General features: G+C 40.3%; 1 protein-coding gene and 1 long non-coding RNA gene across 8 annotated transcripts in view; one reads left to right on the top strand and one right to left on the bottom strand.

The window, feature by feature from the left end:
- E2F7 (E2F transcription factor 7) overlaps positions 1–9,119 on the top strand; it is a 44,628-nt gene extending 35,509 nt beyond the window's left edge. For 5 of the 7 annotated variants that reach the window (XM_005571606.5, XM_074007461.1, XM_015431240.4 and 2 more), the window contains 4 exons: positions 76–577; positions 2,279–2,534; positions 4,411–4,829; positions 6,170–6,532. In XM_005571606.5, coding sequence (XP_005571663.3) covers positions 76–577; positions 2,279–2,534; positions 4,411–4,829; positions 6,170–6,340 — 1,348 coding nt within the window. In that variant the 3' untranslated portion in view covers positions 6,341–6,532. Of the gene's footprint in view, positions 1–75; positions 578–2,278; positions 2,535–4,410; positions 4,830–6,169 lie in introns of all 7 variants that reach the window. The other 2 variants (XM_005571605.4, XM_074007462.1) reach the window with 2 other exon arrangements.
- Positions 1–18,862, bottom strand: part of LOC123567550 (uncharacterized) — a 36,147-nt gene extending 17,285 nt beyond the window's left edge. Inside the window, exons 1-3 of the long non-coding RNA XR_010579510.2 lie at positions 18,786–18,862; positions 15,959–16,133; positions 14,434–14,547 (exon numbers count right to left, since the gene is read on the bottom strand). This is a non-coding gene — a long non-coding RNA (uncharacterized lncRNA). The remainder of the gene's footprint in view (positions 1–14,433; positions 14,548–15,958; positions 16,134–18,785) is intronic.
- Between the last annotated feature and the right edge of the window lie 3,049 nt (positions 18,863–21,911).

The raw sequence follows: 21,911 nt of genomic DNA, 5'->3' as shown, positions 1-21,911 counted from the left end.
TGGCTCTCTTTGGGAAAGTAAAGGGTCAGGAGTTGATAGAATGTGCTAACTTCATTACGTTTCTTTTTATTACAGGGGAAAAGCCTTTGCCAGTAAGAGAGTGGTGCCTCCATCAAGCGGCTTGGACCCTGTTGCTCCTTTCCCTGTCCTCTCTGTTGACCCAGAATATTGTGTTAATCCTTTAGCCCACCCGGTATTTTCTGTTGCTCAGACGGACCTGCAGGCATTCTCTGTGCAGAACGGTCTGAATGGACAAGTGGACGTCTCACTTGCTTCTGCAGCCTCTGCTGTGGAGAGCCTGAAGCCGGCACTCCTTGCTGGCCAGCCTCTAGTGTACGTGCCCTCTGCCTCACTGTTCATGCTGTATGGAAGTCTACAGGAGGGACCAGCGTCAGGGTCAGGGTCAGAGAGGGATGACAGAAACTCAGCAGCCCCAGCCACAGTAGAGCTGTCATCCGCACCCTCAGCTCAGAAGCGCCTCTCTGAGGAAAGGAAACCTCAGGAGGAGGATGAGCCAGCCACGAAAAGGCAAAGCAGGGAATATGAAGATGGCCCACTGTCGCTCGTCATGCCCAAGGTAAGGGAGTGCAGGTGGATGTGTCTGGTGACATCCTGTTAGCCCCGAGCTTCTTCCTAATGAAGATACACTGATATTAATAAGCGATGGAGTCTGGAATATGGGGCTATTTCATGTCACCTGCGTAATTCATTAAGCACTGGAGTGGCTCTGCCAAAAATCTTGCCTTAAAATAGTGCGCGAGAAAGGTGATTTTTATAAAACTCACACTTTCTATAAAATGCTAAAAAGTATAAAGAAGAAAAGTTACCCAGAATCCCACCACATAGAGGCATCACTGTTAACATGTTTATATATTTCCTTCCAGCTTTTTACATCCTTTTTTTAAAACAAATTAGGATCACTGAAATAAACATCTTAATCCAGGATGCAGCTGAGTTCCAGAGGGAGGAATGTGGGTGCTGTCTGGCTATCAGATCTTATGCTTGGTCAGTTCTCTTCACTGCTCAGTGATCCTGTTTCTCTGACTTTAAAATGAAAAGAACAAAAATATGAGCTGTCCACATCTCCTGCTTAGTAGCCATTCAGAGGTTAATGAGATATGACCAGTAAAACTCTCAGAAAGCAGGAGCACTGTCATTACAGTGGTTTGCAGTGGGTAGGCTGGGCACACTTCCTGGAAATCATTACACTAATTAAGAACTTTTCTCTATTTTTTTCTCTTGCCAGAATGAATCTTTCTCATTTTGTAGATAGCCTGGGGTTGCAGATCAGAAGTGAAAGACTGGCATATGTCTTAGGTAACCAAGACATCTTGGGCCAGCCCACAGTTCTTATGAGACCCCAAAAGACTAGTATCAACACTCTTTATGTGTGTTACTAGCTCAGAAATATATCTCACAGTCTAACCACCATGGCCAGTTTTCCATTGCTAAAATCTCTATCATTTCTCTACTTTGAGAATACTATCAATGCACATGACCTGACATGACGTTTTCAGACGATTCCTACAAATACAATGGAAACCGCTGACATACACAAATCAGCGTAGCACGCAGCTGTATGCTACCTTTATGTGTTAGCAATATTAAGAGAGCTGTTATTAAGATTTACTAATCCCAGCCAGGCGTGGTGGCTCAAGCCTGTAATCCCAACACTTTGGGAGGCCGAGGCGGGTGGATCACGAGGTCAGGAGATCAAGACCATCCTGGCTAACACAGTGAAACCCTGTCTCTACTAAAAATACACACACAAAAAAAAAATTAGCCGAGCGTGGTGGCGGGTGCCTGTGATCCCAGCTACTCGGGAGGTTGAGACAGGAGAATGGCGTGAACCCGGGAGGTGGAGCTTGCAGTGAGCCGAGATGGCGCCTCTGCACTCCAGCCTGGGTGACAGAGTGAGACTCCGTCTCAAAAACAAAAAAAAGATTTACTAATCCTAGTACTTTGGGAGGCTGAGGCAGGTGGATCACCTGAGGTCAGGAGTTCGAGACTAGCCTAGCCAACATGGTGAAACCCCATCTCTACTAAAAATACAAAAAATAGCCAGGCATGGGGGACACCCCTGTAATCCTAGCTACTTGGGAGGCTGAGGCAGGAGAATCACTTGAACCCGGGAGGCAGAGGTTGCAGTGAGCTGGGATCATGCCACTGTACTCCAGCTTGGGCAGCAGAGCGAGACTCCGTCTCAAAAAAAAAAAAAAAGGGATTCACTACTGGAATTTTGACTTACTTTCCTGCTTCCTGGTTTGGTTGTGTTTAGAAACCCTCAGATTCCACAGACCTTGCCTCTCCCAAGACTATGGGTAACAGGGCATCTATACCCCTCAAAGACATTCATGTGAATGGCCATCTCCCTGCTGCAGAAGAGATTTCAGGAAAGGCAACAGCAAATTGTTCTGTTTCTTCTGAGTGGGGAAATCCTTCAAGAAATACAGATGCTGAAAAGCCTTCAAAAGAAAATGAAAGCACCAAAGAGCCTTCTTTGCTACAGTATCTTTGTGTGCAGTCTCCCACAGGTAAGGGATATCATCATGTCTTAGAGTCCCTTGTGGCAGTCAGATCATGAATTGGATTTTTAAATTTTTGTCTGTGTCACCTGACCAAAGTGGCTTATTGATGTGCCTGAGTCATTTTACTCTTAGCCCCTTTGTTTTCTCCATCTACAAATGGCGAAGCTGATTCTACTTTCACCAACTTCAGGAGTAATGGGAAAATAATTGAGGCAGATGATTAAAAAAAAATACATTAAACATTATTTGGTGGAAAAGCACGGTAATTCAGCTGAATCTAGCACTGGTTTAGTATAACAGTATGAACCTGTTGGCCATTGTGTGCAGCTAGTGTTTTGACGTCTTGCACATCTAGAGGGACTGAGTATATAGCATCATGACCAGGTGCCAGGTCTGGAGTAAGAGGGCTTGACATTTAAAACCACTTATTATTGCGTGAACTTAAGTATTCTTCATCCTCATTGGTTAAACAGCAGTAATAATGGCACCTGCTTCATATAGATGCTGTGAAAATTGAGTTAAATTTAATAAGTTAATACATCTAAAGCACTTAGAATAATAGTACCTGGCACTTAGTAAGACTCAATAAATGCTGTTACTATTTTGAATTAAAGCCGAAATACAGTAGACACCAGATTTTAAAAATAGGTACTTTGTACATAAAGCTACTCTTGATGCAAAGATACCTAAATTGATTTTCCTCAATTCCTTGTTGGCTTAAGCCTAACCTGCTAGAACAGGTTAGGTTAGTATTTATGATTATTCACTTATCTAGAAAAAAATTCTTTATTCCTTTAGTAAGTATCTTTTAGTGCTTTCTCTAAGCACTGAATATTGGGGATACACGGGTGAACAAAAATAGATTCAGCCCCTGCTGAATGAAAATTACAGCCCAGCACAGGGATTTTTAACTTTTTCTGTGCCATGGATCTTTTGGCACTCTGGTGAAGGCCATGGATTCCTCAGAATGTTTATGGATACATAGAATTAAATACATGGGATTACAAAGGAAGCCAATTATATTGAATGCAACTAGAAAAACCATTTTTAAAATTACTGATAGTAATAAAAAGACCTGGCAGCAAGCCCAGTACTGTCAAAATTTCCAAGTTGTGATGAGCTTGACAGTATATTAAGAAATCTGTAATAGCTTTAATGTAATTTTCACATGTCTGTACTATTTCCTAGTGACAAAGTCAAGGTACTGTTAAAATTGTTGATTTGTTGCCTGTGATAATTGAGGGAAATAAAAATTTTCAGTTAGGAACTTATGGAGATATTTTGGCCAGGCACGGTGACTCATGCTTGTAATCTCAGCACTTTGGGAGGCTGAGGTGGGAAGATCACTTGAGCCCAGGAGTTTGAGACCAGCCAGGCAACATAGGAAGACCCTGTCTCTACAAAAAATAAAACAAAATTAGCGGGTGTGGTGGTGTGCTTGTGGTCCCAGCTACTCCGCAGGCTGAAATGGGACGACTGCTTGAGCCCAGGAGGTTGAGGCTGTAGTAAGCCATGATTACACCACTGCACTCTAGCCTGGGTAACAGAGCAAAACTGTGTCTCAAAACAAAACAAAAAATAATTAAATAAATAAAAATAAAGATGTAATCTTTCCCATCCAAGCTTTTTGCCTTCTCGGTTTGGGTTCAGTGGAACTCATGTTAAAAACTTCACAGGCATCAGATAAATGTGGGATTACAATCTTGGCCACAGCTGTGAAGGAGCAGGGTGTGGGCTGTTTGGCCTGGTCAGCTGGGGGAAGGCCTCATCATTCTTTGATTTATTGTGGACTCCCGTTTGAAAGGGCCATGACAAATGTGAGCTTGAATGGTATCCTCATGATGACATATATTGATTTTCACCTGTTCTGCTTTTCTTTCAGGATTAAATGGTTTCAATGTACTTTTATCTGGCAGTCACACCCCCCCTACTGTGAGCCCGTCCTCAGGTCAGCTGCCGTCTTTCAGTGTCCCTTGCATGGTCTTACCATCTCCATCTCTGGGCCATTTTCCTGTTCTCTATTCTGCAATGCCGGGCCCAGTTTCTTCTACTCTTGGTGCTCTCCCAAACACAGGACCTGTGAATTTCAGCCTGCCTGGCCTTGGATCAATAGCCCAGCTTCTCGTCGGCCCCACAGCTGTGGTTAATCCAAAGTTGTCCACACTCCCTTCTGCAGACCCTCAGCTTCAGGGTCAGCCCTCACTAAACCTGAGTCCAGTGATGTCAAGGTCACACAGTGTCGTCCAACCTGAGTCCCCCGTTTACATGGGACATCCAGTCTCAGTAGTAAAATTACATCAGGTGAGGCCTGAAGCTTCCTGAAGACACTGTCATTCTGGGAAGGGGTATGTCTGTGTTTAACTAGCTTTCATTTTAGCCACATGACTGCCGGACGGAGGCACTAGGTCAGGCTCCACCTGGTTTCCATTGTAGACCTAGAGTTATCTGCTCCTTTTATAAAGCACTGAGACATGAGGTGAGAAATCCTGTGCTTTAAAGACAAAAATGTATGTTTTTAGGTGTCATTCTGTTTCTTTTAATTAGAGGGACCTGTTTTAGGCATAGTTCGGGGGGATTTTTGAGGAATGCTAAATAGTTTCATTATTTTGATGATCTTCAAGCTTTTATTTCACTAGGTCAATAAAAGAAGCCACCCTAAATTTTAATTATACAGCTATAAAAACAATCAAAAGAAACAGAAGTCTTGATAGTAACTCAGAGATGCTTAGCCTGTCAGTCATTTCTTAAGATGTGATGTTTAGAGACTGTGTGTGTGTGTATAATGTCTGTATGTATATACATCTATACATACTCAGAAGACATAAAAATATACAAAAAGATATATTATCGATATAAGTCAATGAGTCTATATTTGTCCCCCAACCTCCATTTGTGGTTCAGTCAAATATTTGTTGAATTCCTATTATACATTAGGTTGTTCACAGTGATTACTCTCCCAAAGAATTATGTTTAGCCAAAAAATATTTTAGACAAGTTATTCAGAGCCTCAAAAGTTTGCAAGACATTGAAATGAACATGTTAGGTTTAAAACAAGATGATTATAGCATAACATAGAATTTTCTATCACCATGTGCCAGGCACCGATCTAGGCAATGAAGACAGAGCCGTGAACAGGGTAATGGTCCCTGCCATTTTAGGGCACATTAAGGGAATAAATATTTAACATTTAACATTAGGGGATAAATATTAGCAAGTAAAGAGAAAGAGCCAATACACAAACCATGTTGGCCTCACATGCTCTAAAGTGCTTTACAATTATTATCTTATTTAATTCCTACAACCTTGTGAAGTCAGTACTTTTACCATCCCCGCTGGATGGAGGAAGAAACTGAGGGACAGATTGCCTTGTCAACGGTCGTAGAGCCCAGTCCCCGGCTCTAGATGGCACACTTGTAACCTCTTTGGTAGGCTGCCTTTCTGCACCCAGAACAACAAATGTGAATTTAATTTTCAGTTGTGGTAAGCAGGGGAGACAAACGGCATGAGTATGATAGGAAAGCAAAGAAGGAGGAACACCCGCCTTGGGATCCTAACACACGGGTCAAGAAAGGGCTGCCTTTCTACTCAGGGATCAGAAACAATGTGACTTCACTTCTGCTTTTACTTTTTTCTTTTTTCAGTCACCAGTTCCAGTGACCCCCAAGAGCATCGAACGCACACATCGTGAGACATTTTTCAAGACACCCGGCAGCCTTGGAGACCCTGTCCTGAAGAGAAGAGAAAGGAACCAGTCACGAAACACCAGCTCGGCCCAGAGGAGACTGGAAATCCCCAGCGGCGGGGCTGACTGACCTGCTGCTTTGTGCTTTGCCAGGTCGGGGAGGGATCAAACGCCCTGAGAATCCCGGATGTCCGAGACGGAACGCAAACCGTCCCGTCCTGAGCACGGGTCCCTCCTCTCTCTTGCATCCACACTTCTGTTAACTTCCCACCATCATCAATCATCTGATTTCCTGAAAGTAATTAATTGTGCATTTAATACCAGTTAGAGTTCCCACTCTCTGCATGGTGTCACAGTGAAAGCGCCGACTGACTTGAATGGTTTTGATTCAAGAATCGTCTTATTGCTGGAAGTAGATCTGAATAGGCTACCGGAGCCTTGTGGTTTTTCTAAAGAGGGGCGCTGTCTAGCACTTAACTAGGGTAAGCATTCTTAACATGTATTTCCACTTACGCTGAGTAAATCTGTGGTGAGAGAAGCTTCCTTTCTGCAGTTTAAAAAAGCTACTGCTTCCTTAGGCTTTATCAGGAAGCCACCTTCAGTTGTGAATCCTATGGTATTATTTATTTTGTTCCTGAAATGGGATTTAGTGCAAAAAGTTTACAACTACAGTCTTTAACACATTTTTTTTCAGGGTATGACGACTTGAATGTTTGTACTTTTATTCTATAATTTGCCCTGCACTTATTCTACAACTTAGTAATAATGTGGATAAATGTATCTACATGACACATGTCAAGACCAAAATAACTGTGAATGACACACCTTGCTGTAAATGAACTGTGCTAACCCTGACTGTGGGCATGAGAACAAAGATGAACTCTAGAACTCTAGCAGCCTAACTGCTGCTTCTCAAATAACTGTGTGAACAGTGAGATATTACTGTTTGTTTCTAAAAATCCTACTGTGCCCAGTTTCCTTCACTACATGCCCTGCGTTTTTTATTTAAATGTTTAGCTGTAGAGCTATCAGATATGGATGTCTTCTAACAATTGCTGTTTGTAAAAATCAGGATGGTAGAAAGTGATTACATGGGAAATTGGAACCTGGATGAGACCTTTTCGTTGAATTCTGAAGAGTAATTATGTGAAAATTGATATAGGGCAAGAGATGATTCTTTTGTTTTTCTTCTACTTCATGTGCGGAAGAGTAAGAGGGAAAATGGACATATGTTTCATAACCAAGGGTATTCAAACCGTAGTTAGATGGTAACTCTGAAAAATAAGTATGGTGAGCACAGGGGCTGGTTGTTCTAGCATGAATACAATTTTGGAAACTGTTATGCAATTGCCCTTTTTTAACCCACATTACTTTAGGGGTGCATTAAGTAGCCAAACTATACTAGTTCTTTGTATTCCTAGACTTGCTGATATTTACCTCTCTCTTGTCTCTTCAGAGAACAAGGGAGCCATTCTTTCCCTCCTACTTTCCTTCATTCCCTCTTCCTTCCCTCCTTCCTACTTCTTTTCTTCCTTCCTTCTTCCTCTCTTAAAACTTCTATCTTAGATGTAGAATCCTGGTGTAGGGTTTTATTTTATTTTTATTTTTTGACCCAATAAAATGTTATATGAAAGAATAAAAATATTAATTTAAGAGACTCTGGGAGTCTGAATAAAGTAGCTTTATATTAACTACAGGATAATATTAGCCTTATTACCCCCACAAGATTTTTTTAAACTTGAGGTAGGTAGCTACATTAAATAAATTTGCTACTTATATAAAAATTTTTATCAACACTAAACTTTTAAAGTTTACAAGATTTTTTTTTTCCTTTTTTACAGTCTTCTATAGAGTTAGGTTAAAAATGTGGTTTTTAACCACATCAACAATTGCATGGTACTGATGATCCTGAACTAAAACTGATGGGTTCTCTATCAATCAAAACAAATAAAAATATACCTTTTTCAGGTTTCAATCTGTGCAGGGTGTATGCATTTTAACTCTCCCATGCTTAAGAACTTCCACAAAATATTTCATGGAGAGGTCTGCATTTAGATGGAAACACAAATTACTTTCCCCTCACTGTTCCTGAATGCTGTATACTTGTTTTAACATTTTTGCTATTTTTTTTTATTCTGATCATGATATAACCATCTTAACCTCAGAATTCATATTTCTTGAGGGGTGTTAAGAAGCAGTCCCATTGGTGAGGATATTATGACTTGGTGACCATACTTAGGAATAGAAAACCAAGCACAATTGCTTCTGTATTCAGTATCCACTTAATGTGGCTTTATATGTAAAAATAATAATGCAGTGGTTGTCAGGAAAATGAATCTTACAGAACAACTGGTGGAATTGAAGCTGCTGTGCTAGAGTTGGATATTTTGGGTAGTGAAGAAGCAATGGCAATCTTGAGTCTATTATTGTATAACTTAGTAAAAGAAAAAAATAATTGGTGGTGGTCCTACTAAGAGAATGCAGCTTTTTTGAGTTGTCACAGAGGCTGTGTGTGCCCTACACTGACCAGGGTTTGTAAAACCCTTTCATTCTGGTACAAGAGTCGGGGGTATAACTTTTATACTTGAATCTACCTACCAAGTTTACATTTCTCAATTCCTTTTTGTAAGGTGCTATTTCTGTATTTAAATAACTTTCTTTTAACGTAAAGCTGCTTTCTGCTTATCTTATTGCACTGCTAGTTGTATGTAGGTATTAATTTTATTGCTGCTTACTGCTTTTGTTTTCTTATTATTTAGCTCTGCTCTTTTTCCTAATGGCTATATTATGTATAGCTATTTACTTGTAACTGTACTACATGTAAACTGATTTTTTTGTTCTGATTCTTTTCTAATATTTTTAGGAAAATATTAAGCTTTATAAAATAGCAATAAAAATAATTCATTTAAGAAGAGATGGTGGTTGTATTTTTGATAGGCTTTTTTTGCATACTGTTTTGAGTAAAACCATTAACAGCTACAACATAGCCAACCAGGCCCTCATAAATGTAAGTCAGATATTTTTGCTGACACCACCCCGTGGTTACTAAATGCTGAAACTTACTGCATCAGAATTTCATGGGAACTTGCAGGGGTTGAGGTACTGTGTAATTGAGCTTCTGATTTCTACTAAAAGTCCCAATCTCTGTAGGTTTGGAGCTTCCAGATGATTCTGATGTTTATCCAATCTAGGAATCACAGGTAAATGCAGACCACCCCTCAACTTCTTATGGCATCCATTAAGTCAAATGCTTCTCAGTGTAGCTAATGCCCACCTTTCACTGAAAGCCAATTTCTATTGTTAGCCCTCACTTTTAAATTGACCTGCAAGCAGACTTAATCTGATGTCCCCTAGCTCTTTATGTCCCCGGAGTGATCTATGTTGCACTGTTGTCGGACTCCCCTGCTAAATTCTGAGGTGACACTTGGAGATGTTTGAGCTGATTCACATGGAGAATTCTTCAAAGGCCTCATCTTGGGAGCATTTGCCTGAACTGTGATGCAAGCAATACATATTCTTCCAGCTGCAGCTCTGCCTCTGCTGCTGGTTCTCCTGCCGTCCATTCCACACAGACCCTTGGGCAGGATTTTGAATGGTCCTAGTCTGGCCCCGATGGGGTTAAGTGAATCATGGCAGTGGTTTCCCCCATACTGTACTCATGGTAGAGAATAAGTTTCATGAAATCTGATGGTCTTTTAAGAGGAAACCCCTTTCACTTGGCTCTCATCCCCTTTGGCTGCTGCCGTGTAAGGCGTGCCTTTCACCTTCTGCCATGATTGTGAGGCCTCCCCAGACACATGGACCTGTGAGTCCATTCAACCTCTTTTTCCTTTGTAAATTATCCAGTCTCGGGTTCATCTTTATCAGCAGCCTGAGAATGGACTAATACAGGCCCTATCTCTTATCAGCCACATCCAGTGATCTTTACCTTGATTCTAGGAGAGAAAACCCAGCCAAACACACAGGCTTCTCCCTCCCTCCACTGCCAAAGCTGCTGGCCTACTCCCTTAGGTCCCCTAGGTGAGTCAGACACCAGAGCATACCTCTCACTGCAGGAAAGAGCTGAGAGAGAAGCATCACCCTGGACACCTCCCCTTATTGGCTCGTAAGTGGCAGAAACAAAGAATTACAGCATAACTTCAAAGAGATCCTCACTATATCCATTTCTTTTTCCATCCCTTCAACCCTTTCACAGACTTGTAGGTGAACGCATTCAATACTTGGTTCACTAGTTTTGTAAAACTTCCTCCATCAATCCTGCAGAGTCCAACACCTTTGGAATGCAGTATTTCCTGTGACTAGGTGCTGTAGCCAAGCTTCCCATTCAATCTCCTGTTACAATAGTTACCAGCTGCCATTGTCCAGGATTTGCAGGCACTCCATATTTCACACTTATCAGAGTAACTTTTGACAGCTATCGATTTGTTTTTAGTGTGAAAATCAGTTTGATTAATTCTATGTCCTTTTCTACCCGAAAATGCTTCTGAAATTAATAAATCATACCCAAAGCTAAAATTATTTTCTGATTTTCATTCTCTTACATCAAAATCCTCTTTTTGTAACTAACCCACTGGTAGTCTTCAATTTGACTGTCTCTTCTATTAATGTAGAAACATCCAGTCTCGCCCCCACTGTGCTCTGAAGAACTCAATATTCTTAATATTAAGATATTAACTCAATATTCTTCATAGTAAGAATCAAATAAAAGTGGATAATACTGGTAAAACAGTTATTTTTTTACTGTACGATTAGAGACATAAACTTATAAGAGGAAATATGCATTCAAGTTTTTTAACTGGTTTGATTATGAGACCATTTTTTCTTAGACTATCTTACAAGCAGCAGAAGATACTCCAAGAAGCAAAGAATCCCCTAAGCAACCCCTAAAATTTACTTACTCTTCACTGAAAAGAAAAACAATATTAGCTTCGTAAGGGCAGAGCCCCTAGGTGACTTCTATCTATATTCACCATACCCACCACAAAATGTGTACCTAATACAAAGTTGGGGGGAAGAATATGGGATGGATGAGTTAGCACAAGCATTGTTTTTTAAAAACCTTAGAGGGCTCTTTCATTGCACGGTTCCGCGTACATAGCTTGTTTGTTTTGTTTGTTTTTGTTGGTTTGTTTTAGTTTAGAATGGCCTCCACAGCATCACCAATGTTCATAAAACAAAATTAATCATGATAATTGTGCATTTAAACTTTTTTTTTTTTTTGAGATGGAGTGTCACTTTATTGCCCAGGCAGGAGCGCAATGGCATGATCTCGGCTCACTGCAGCCTCCACCTCCCGGATTCCAGCAATTCTCCTGCCTCAGCCTCCCGAGTAGTTGGGACTACAGGCGCGCACCACCACGTCCGGCTAATTTTTGACTACCTCGGGCTCCCAAAGTGCTAGGATTACAGGCATGAGCCACCGCGCCTGGCCTCTGCATTTAAACTTTAGCGGCATGACATGCAGCGTTTTCCTCTTAGGCATGCCTTTCCAGTTCCTACAGAGTCTACCCTGGCTCTCAACTTGCCTGCCAGCTATGCAAGATATTGCCTATTGACCCTCAGCATTGATTTTCACTCCTTTTCTAAGTTTTTTTAATCACAGGGGCAACAAGGCAGGCAACTACATTTCCCACATTCCCTTGCTACAGATGATTTTGTTAGTAAAATAGACTCATGCAAGATTTGGTAGATAGAAAGGAAGCTGAGGCTGTTCTCCCTCTTACAGTAGAAGCAATTCATGCACAAATTGTAGCAGGCTCAGTTTTTGCAGCGGCCATGGTTTATTCTACTGTCTAGTCCAGGACTGTGTATCAGTTGTGACACTGGCAGTGGTTTTACACTGTTCCCAGCCATCGTGCAGCAGCAGCATTCGCCCCATCCTCTGAGCAGCAGCCATGGCGGCACAATCCAAAAACACTTCACAACAGCCCCTTAATTTCCACTTTCCCTTCCCTCCTACAATTGTGTAAGCACCTAATTCCCTGTATTAGAACCTTCCTGTTAGAAATACCTAGAGTGTTTTCTAATTTCTACACAGAACCCTGCAGTGCTATCTCCCACCTCTACCCCCTTCTTCTCCTCCCCACTCCTCTGCCCATCCTGTCACTCTACTCTTGGTGATCACATTCTTCATCTTATTTTATTCATCCATGCCTTAGTGCCGCCATTCCCTTTTTCTAACATGCCCTGCCACCCCCATTTCTCTTCTTCTGTCAGGCTACCTCATATGCATCTTCCCAAACCCATTTCAAATGCCCATCCTTCAGAAAGAAGTTGTTTTCCTCACCGCATTGTGAGATCCTTCAAGGCAGGAATTCACTTTTTCTCATGTAGGGCCCGCATTGGGCTTAGTATATGAACGAATAGTCAACCATGCTGAAAAGGATACATAATAGTGCACCCTGACTTATTAGAGTAGCTGTGGTTTAATATGCAATGGCAATGTGAAAATAGTGAGTACAATAAACAGAAGCTTCTCACCAAAATCAAACATTTTATGCATAGCCCTACTGCACCATAGTCATGCTAATTATTTATTTACTCAATAAACATTCATGGTTCCTATGCAAACAGAAGAAGCCTTGGTGGGAGGGCATTCTACCCTCTTTTTTTCTCTTTAATAACGGTAGAGAATTCTACAAACTTAATGCCCAATGGAACTTTAAAAATTGTCTTATTTGTGCACCTATTTTACAGGGAGGAAATAGAAACAAGGAAATTAAGTAACTTGTCCTGCATTATACAGTAATTTAACCACAAAGCTGAGACCAGAGCACAAAACTCCAAATATCGGAGTCCTGCACACTCACCCCCATGCTATGCCACTTACCAAACTAAGACAAATTGTTTTAACAAAATGTGATAGGTGTAGTCCATACAAACCCATCCATACAATTCTCAGATTGTATGAACTTTATAGACGACACATTTGTATGTGCAGGAAGTTGTAATTTTATTATGCAGACAGCTGTCTCTTTACACAATACTGCAAGACCATAAAAACAATCATGCAAACTGAAAGTGTGCAAAGCAATCTTCACATATGAACTGGTCTTGAAAGATGCTTATTAGATTGCTAGGTGGGAGGCATTTTAAGCCAAGTGACTGCTGCAAAAGCATGCATGCGTAATTGCAAGTGTTCTGTGACCTCTTAAATTTTTATCAAGATATTAAAAATTCTCTTACTGTTGGCTATAGAGAAATGAAAAGATATTAAAACTAATATTTATTTAGCATATAATTTTTAATATTAGAGAGATTGAAAATTAAAGTGTTTTATTTCTTTGTAAAAACTTATCAAGAGCAGCTTGAAGAGCACTTACCTTCTCATCAGCATATAACTTATGATAAGTACTGAACATCTTTTCTATGCCTTGGGGAATTGTCATGTTCCTTTCTAAGTTTGGATCAGCTTCCAACGTTTTATCTTTTGCACTTTTGATTGCAGAAATATCTCCAAGAGTTCATTTAATGGATAGTTTTTGCAGATATCTCTTTCTCTGGGACACCTTCATTGTTTTCATCACAGCCATTTGCCTCACAGGTTGATACATTCACCCTCATTAAGTTTCCGTAACTGCATATCTACAGTTTCTCATATAGTGCTTCACTTTCATCTTTACTGGCCAACTCTGTCTTCTGATTATTCATTTTATTAAATGTCATGTGTCTATCACCAGGAAACAAACAGGCAACATTACTCCAGCTTTGCTGTCTACATGAAGAGAGACTTTGTGCATCAACAACAGTCTTTGAAATAAATGACATGATTGCTTGTTGGTCATGATGGGCATCTGTTATTTATGTAGAGAGGATATCATAGTAACTAAAATCTGAACCATGTTGTTAGAAGACTGATATTATTTAACCCATGACAACTGACATACATGCATATTAGAACCAGGCAAAGAAAGGGCCGCATATATATATACACACACACACACACACACACATATATATGTGTATATACATATATGTATATGTGTGTATGTATACATATATGTGTGTGTGTGTGTATATATATATATTTCTGGCATTGAAATTAATTTCTATTTTAAGCCCTCATTCTATCTTCTGGCAGAAATTATTCTCAGTCAATTCAGCCCCCACTCTACACACAACTCCCTGAAACTCTCTAGAGGCACTCTAGAAGTACTTTCAGTGGCAAGTATTTGAAAACATAATTCAAACAGGCTTAAGCAATAAGGGGCACTGTTGGCTTACCTCACTAAAAGCACAGAGGTAGGGCAAGGACTCCAGCTCATTTCGGCTCCAATTCATTTGGTTCTGCTTTGCTCCATATGTCAGTTTAATCCGCAGGCTGCAGCCATGATGGTTCTACACAAGCCAAGTTCAAAGGAAGAGAAGAAAACAACTTATGAAAGTTCTTCCAGAGGGATAAGAACTTTTTCAGAGTTCCCCAGTACGTCTCTCCTCAATTCTTAATGGTCCAAACTGGGTTCCATACCCGTTGTCTACATCAGTTAGGTCCAGATGGGATTATCTTTATTCCATTTAGACCTACCCTGGAACTGAAGCACATGCGCTCCTGGGACCTGGGGAGGAGGGTTAACACCTGACCAAAACTCAGGTTCTGTTAGAATGGAAAAGGCATAAAACAGATGCAACAGCAATTTCACTACAGCCCTGAACCCGCTTCCTACAGTCACACATCAAGCCATGAGCAAGGGCAGACTAGTTCTCGGTCCTTACCTCTTCAAATTGTCATCAGCTGAGATGTACATTTTCCCTTCTGCTCTTTGGCCCCAGTTATCCCTTTTGCTCTTTGGCCCCAGTTATCCCTTTTGATGTCACGGCAACTTCCTTGGGCGCCAATTCACTCCCTGGAATACCCGGCTGGGCCTTGCCCGGCCCTCCTCATTGGAAGGCAAGGCCACTCTAGGTCGGCTGGTTCTCAGTTCAATGTCACCACGGCACTCACAGCCTCTACGAAAGCTTTCTACTGCCTTACTCACCTCCCAGGGGCCCAGGAGAGGCTAATGAGGCTGTCTTGGCTTCCTTCTGCCAAGAAAAGCCACAGTTTTATTTCCTGTGAAGTCTGGCCCCTTGGAGCCACCATTTCTAAAGCTGCAACTTGAAAAGCAATTCGCTTTTTAAACCCTACAAGGCCACTCTCTGAAGCCTTTCAATTATGTCGTGGGCATAAATCTGAGAGAAACTCTCATACACAGAGAGACAGGTATAACGGTGTTCACTGTGCCATTGTTCGCAGCAATCAAAAGATATAAACAAATTGAAGTTCCAACAACATGGATAAATAAATTGAGATCTATTTCCATAATGTACTACTACTAGTTTAACTGAAATAACTAGATCTATATGTAACAACATGGATATGTCTAAAATATATACTGCTGACTGGAAAAAGCTATACATATAGCAAATGTTAACAGGTGGTAATTTGGGGATATAAATTCTCATGTCTTTTTTGTATTGATCTCTGTACTTTTCTGTACGATGGAATAAATGAATACAGTGGACCCTTAAACAATGAAGGGTTGGGGCTGTGACCTGCATGTAGTTGAAAATCTAAATGTAACTTTTGACTTCCCCAAAACTTAACTACTAATAGTCTACTGTTGACCAGAGGCCTCACCAATAACATAAACAGTTGATTAGCACATATTCTGCATGTTGTACGCATTACATACTGTATTCCTATAATAAAGTAGGCTAGAGAAAAGAAAATGTCATTAAGAAAACTATAAGGAAGAAAAAATGTATTTACTATTCATTAAGTGAAAGTGGATCATCATAAAGATCTTCATCTTCATCATCTTCACATTGAGTAGGCTGAAGAAGAGGAAGGAGAGGGGTTGGTCTTGCTGTCTCAGGGGTGGCAAAGGCAGAAGAAGTGGAGAAGGTGGAAGCAGAGGCAGGAGAAGCAGGCTTGCTGGGTGTAACTGTTGTTGAAAAACATTCTCGTATGAGTGGACCCACACAGTTCAAACCCATGTTGTTCTAGGGTCAACTGTATTTTTAACCATTTTAGAAAATGATAACCATCTGTTTACTGTGGTTACCAACAGTTCCTAGATTTTGGATTTTTGTGATAAGTTATTACATTGGCTTGAAGACCTGTGATCCCTTCCCGGAGGAAGCTTGTACATCCTTACCATGTTGAACTCAAGAGAGGCCATGAACTTACTTTTTCTAAAGAAACTAGACGGAAATGATGTGTCTTCCCTTGGAACAGAAGTTTTGAAAGACTGCTCATGGTTTACAAGATCTTGTTTCTCTGCCAAGAAACAAGATGCTCTAAATGGGCTACTGCTCTGTTACTGTCTTGGGCAAGAAGCAGAGCTGTAGCCAAATTATAATGAACAAGGACTTGTCTTCAAGTTGTTGAATTTTGGGGTTGTTTGCTCTCTCGACCTAATTTAGGCTATCCTGACTGGCACAATTTAATAATAATAAGTGAGGGGACCAACACAGCATGGCCAACATGGGATTTTAGAAAATCAGAGCTTTCAAAATCATTGCTAACATTTTCTAATACCATCTTTTGTTGTTGGTTTGGTTTTTTGGGGTTTTCTTAGGCAGAAGTTATTATAGCAAAATAATAGTTACTTAAACTCAGTGAATCCAACACTGAAACCTTAACTATGCCCCCTCGACCCCTACCATGGCAGCTCATTTGGCATCAGCCTTATGAAAAGCTTCCTTATAGACAAGCTTTTAGGATAAACCAGTGATTTCAGCATTGGTGTGGAAAGACGTTTCAAAGGATAGATCTATACAGATAATTTTAGCGGGATTAATTTATTTATATGTTCAAATTCCATCTGTATGCATCTCTAAAATGTATTTGCCTAGGTAATCTCTGGTCAACTGTTAAGCTAGTTCTCCGTTCCCATCGCCCCTTTCTCTAAATATTCCCTCTCATTGCAAAAGAAGAGCTTACCCCTCCCATGCAACTGAAGGTTACAAAGGTTCCCTGTCTGGGGTATAGAAACCTCTAGAACATCCATCACAGGGATGATTTGAAATATTAGTGTCTGTGCTGAAGGAGTAAATGATTCTGATGACTGGGCACCAAATCCTGCTGCAGGTCCTGTGGTTTCTGATTCTTTGGCTGTCAACAACCTTGAAGCAAAACCTAATCGGGTTGTCCACTGGTCATTAAAAAAAGAAAATTGTTTAAAGTGTAAGTTGGCTGGGCACAGTGGTTCATTCTTACAATCCCAGCACTTTGGGAGGCCGAGTCGGGCGGATCACCTGAGGTCAGGAGTTCGAGACCAGCCTGGCCAAAATGGCAAAATCTCGTCTCTACTAAAAATAAAAAAATTAGTCGGGCTAGGTGGTGGGCGCCTGTGATCCCAGATATTCAGGAGGCTGAGGCAGGAGAATCTCTTGAACCCAGGAGGTGGAGGTTGCAGTGAGCCAGGATCACACCACTGCACTCCAGCCTGGGCAATGGAGCGAGACTCTGTCTCAAAAATAAAATAAATTTTTTTTAAAAAGTATACATCATTTGGGGCAAATAACTTGGAAATTGTTCTAAAAATTCAGTTAATGCTACCTAATAAAATTTCTTCCATTCTTAATTCTGTGAGTGAAGTTTCTTGAGGCTTACAACTAGAGAAAAATGATAAATATGAACAGTATCAATGCTAACCCTTGTCTCATTCTAGCAATAATGAATATTCATCATGGATATATAAACTAATTTTTTAAAGCCTCATATATCTAAAGTATTACTTTTTAATATTTAATAATTATTGATAAGTATTTTAACATATTTGTGTTTCAATCAATTATATACTTAAAAATGTAGATAACTAAAGCCTTGTGGTCAACAGAAAAAATCATACTTTAAATTTTAACTTATATATTTATTTTGTTACAGAGAAACATATATAGTGTTTTATATATATAATATTAAATATAGCATTATATATTAAAACATAAACGTGTGTAAAACAGAATTTAAGTCTGTTGGGGAAATGGAATTCAAATATAAGTCCAAGGAGGAAAAGGAATTATGTGAAAGTTACCCATTTAAAAAAGCTTTTTTGTGTAATTTAAAAATAGCTGCTGGTGAATATCAAATCCCTCTGGTATTTAAATTCCCTTCTATACATTTAAAGGAGAAATAGAGCAATTTTATTTTGAAATGTCAATATTCATAAACCATAGGAGATTATATTCTTTACAACCATTTAAACTTATAATTAAAATGTTTACATATCAACTTAAAAGTTTTCAAAATTATTTTCAGGGGCACATGAGCAAAACCATCGGAAGGCCTCAGAGATGGAGCTTCTCATACCCATCCCTCAGCTCCCGCTAGGCTCCCCGCATTGTCCACACGGTGGCAGTAGTGTCTGTGCAGCCTGACGGATTTCCAAAGCTAGATGACTTCTAAACCATTTCCGTAGTTCATTTGCAATCAACGTGTTAAACAAACAGTTTACATTTCCCCTGCATTAGAGCAATAAATGTCCACTGTGACTTACCACTGCTGAATTTCAAAATATTTCATTAAAATTTCCAGTCATGTAACAAATAAATAGCTATAAATACCAGAGCTATATAAATCACTTTTCACCCACCTGGGAATGAGCCGGACATTAAATTCATTTTTACACTCCTCCCTGCTTCTCTCTTCCCCACTGTTCACACAGTGTCTGCCCACCCCTTAGCTTCAGTTGCTAAGCAACTGAAAGAGCTTTGCTGTTCTTGAACACTAACCATTAACTGCCCTCATTTTCTCTAATGAGAACATGCCTGCAGCCCAAATTACCTTCTTTTCCTGAAAAACAGACCAAGATGCTTATAACATATGCTAATCATAAGGCAAATCCCATCCCAGTAGATAAATGCAAGAAAAGGAAATCCAGAATGCTTGAGCAACTCTGAACATAGTACACAAACACTGTATTCATAAGGGCCAATTTTGCCTTATTTAAAAGATTATGATTTTATTGAGCACCTATTATATCCTAGGCACTATGTGAGTGCTTAACATGCTTTATTTTAATACTCAATCCCACTTTTTGAAGGTTTTTATGCCTCAGAATGGGACAACTTTTTAAGACTGAGTTGGACAAAAGGTAAATTGTTTTAAGGAAAGGGAAATGGGAATGGAAACTGGCTTACCAGTCAGTCTTAGGAAACTCTGGTTTTCTATCTCTCTCTTTTTTTTTTTTTTTTTGAGACGGAGTCGCCCTCTGTCGCCCAGGCTGGAGTGCAGTGGTGCGATCTCAGCTCACTGCAAGCTCCCCCCCACCGGGTTCACGCCATTCTCCCGCCTCAGTCTCCCGAATAGCTGGGACTATAGGCGCCGGCCACCTCGCCCGGCTAATTTTTTGTATTTTTAGTAGAGACAGGGTTTCACCGTGTTAGCCAGGATGGTCTCGATCTCCTGACCTCGTAATACGCCTGCGTCAACCTCCCAAAGTGCTGGGATTACAGGCGTGAGCCACCGTGCCTGGCCAGTTTTCTATTTTAATTTTTACTTTAATTATCTGGATTGGAAAGCTCAGGCCCTTAGAAGTTAAATGACTTGCCTAGATTCTGTCAGAACCTAACCCCATTGTGGCACATTGCCTCTTGCTCATAATGGACACAGAATGATGTGGGAATTACTATCTTTCAACATCTTTGCCCAACATGTAGAAGTGTGATGAAAATTTCTACATTAAAATTCTGGTAGTCTCTTGATGCATGAAAGAAATGTTTGTGGTATGCGGGGAGTTGAAGTGACCCCGGTTTGACTCTTGTTTTGCCACTTATATAACCTGAGAAAGTCCCCATCTCATTTGGGGCCTCAGGTTTTCCTCTGTAAAAATAAAGAGTATCTACCTCATAGGAATGATTTGAAGATTAATGTTGTGTATTAATTGGAGGATGTTAAACTCCTGTAACAAATGGACTGCAAAGTGCGGAATGGTTCAAACACTATGCAGGTTTTCTTCTCGCTCACCTTGCAGGGCAAGGCAGGCATGCCTCATCAGCAGCACGCCTCTGCTTCAGGGGAACAGGTTGATGGCGGTTCTGCGGTCATCAACACAGGACTTTTAAGGTCGCCTAGGCACCATTTTCACCCAGGGAAGCTGGAAGCAGGCAAAAGGGGAAGGAGCATATTTGAGAGGCTTCTGGAAGTCAGAACAGTAGATGGGACACCACTTCCACTCACATCCCATCAGCTGGTACTCAGGCACAGAGACACAGCCATCTACAGGAACCTGAGAGATATAACCTGCCTGGGTGCCCAGGAAGAAAGGAACCTAGAATTTGGAGAATACCTAGCGATCTCTGCCAAGGGTCATGTTTCTGTAATCATTTTTTACTATGCACACAATAAGAGTTCAGTTAGTGTTCGTTTCTTGCCTTCTCTCGTTCCTTTCTCACCTTTCTCTTTCTATCGTCCATTCTATTATATAAATCATATTTCTCATCTAAGATATTACCATTGATTACAGAATAAAAACTCTTCAAATGATATCAGAACAGCAAAATAGAGATGAGATACTTTTATAAAAAACAACCTCTTGCCAAGAAGGGATTTAGGCTTACTTATATTTGTTATTTTAATTATGATTATAATTACCTCTTTTCTAAGACATCATTGGCTACAGAATACTCGACTTGCTAAACTACAAAATAACGAAATATTCAAAACAATACTGGATTCTCCATGTTTTATTTTGTAAATATTCTAGAATGTCATAAGTTCAAGTGTTTGAGAGGCCTCTCAAGATCAGTTTATCAAATTTTCCCTGTTTAGAGGTAAGAAAAAAATAAGTGTAAAGGGAGGTGACATGCCTAAAATCACAATGCTCGTCAGTGGCAGGGCTGAGGCTCTTGACTTTTGGTCAAGATTATGAGGAAAATGTATCTGAAGCCCTTATCAGGGCTCCAGAAATGGTGATAACTATTGAAGAGGCACACGGAAAGTGCTTTGCAAATCTAGGGCAGCTTAACCGAAGCATGGACATAGCTGAGTTTTTCAGTAGGCTGATGCAAAAATACCAGTTTCATCTAGAAACAATATCATTTTTGGTTGAAGTCATTTATCAAATTAGCTATACAATTTTAAAGCAAGAAAAACAATAAGAGAGTTCACATTTGACAGGGAAATAAAGTGAGAATTGAAGAAGGTCCAGATCAGGGTGGGAGAAGAGACTGGAGAAGCAAACCTAAGGGGAACAGAAGATATTTGCATGAGTTGAGACAAGATGGTGGTGGTGGTAGTGGATGGGGCTTCAGCAGCCAAGAACCACCATAAAGGTTCTGAATAGCTAAGAAGGAGAGTCTTTTTCATGTTACTTATTAAACACAAGAGTTTATACAGCAAAAAAAATTTAGAAGACAGGTAGACAAATGTCATCATGCCATTTTAAAGACAAACAAATTCACACTTAGAGAGCAAAATGATTTGCCAAAGACAAAAGCAGAGCTTAGACTTAACCCTGGGTCCTTGACCCCAAATCTACCCATCTTTCCACTAACATATACTATAAAAAAGGAAAAAGTGACTTACCAAAGACAAACTCTATTCACGTCATGATTTCAGTTACAGACTATGGTAGATTGATCATAAACATGGCTCCTATTCTCTACTCATCCCATTTATCCATTCTCATTGCAGCTCTTCCTATCAGCTGGTAGAGTCTATTTCCTCACCTCTTAAACCCGGCTGGCTTTGTGACTTGCTCTGGCTAATAGAATACAGC

The sequence above is a fragment of the Macaca fascicularis genome, chromosome 11 (assembly GCF_037993035.2).
Source record: "Macaca fascicularis isolate 582-1 chromosome 11, T2T-MFA8v1.1".
NCBI classification, from domain to species: domain Eukaryota; kingdom Metazoa; phylum Chordata; class Mammalia; order Primates; family Cercopithecidae; genus Macaca; species Macaca fascicularis.
Note: the sequence above shows the minus strand (reverse complement) of the source record. Positions and strands in the feature narration are given on the sequence as shown.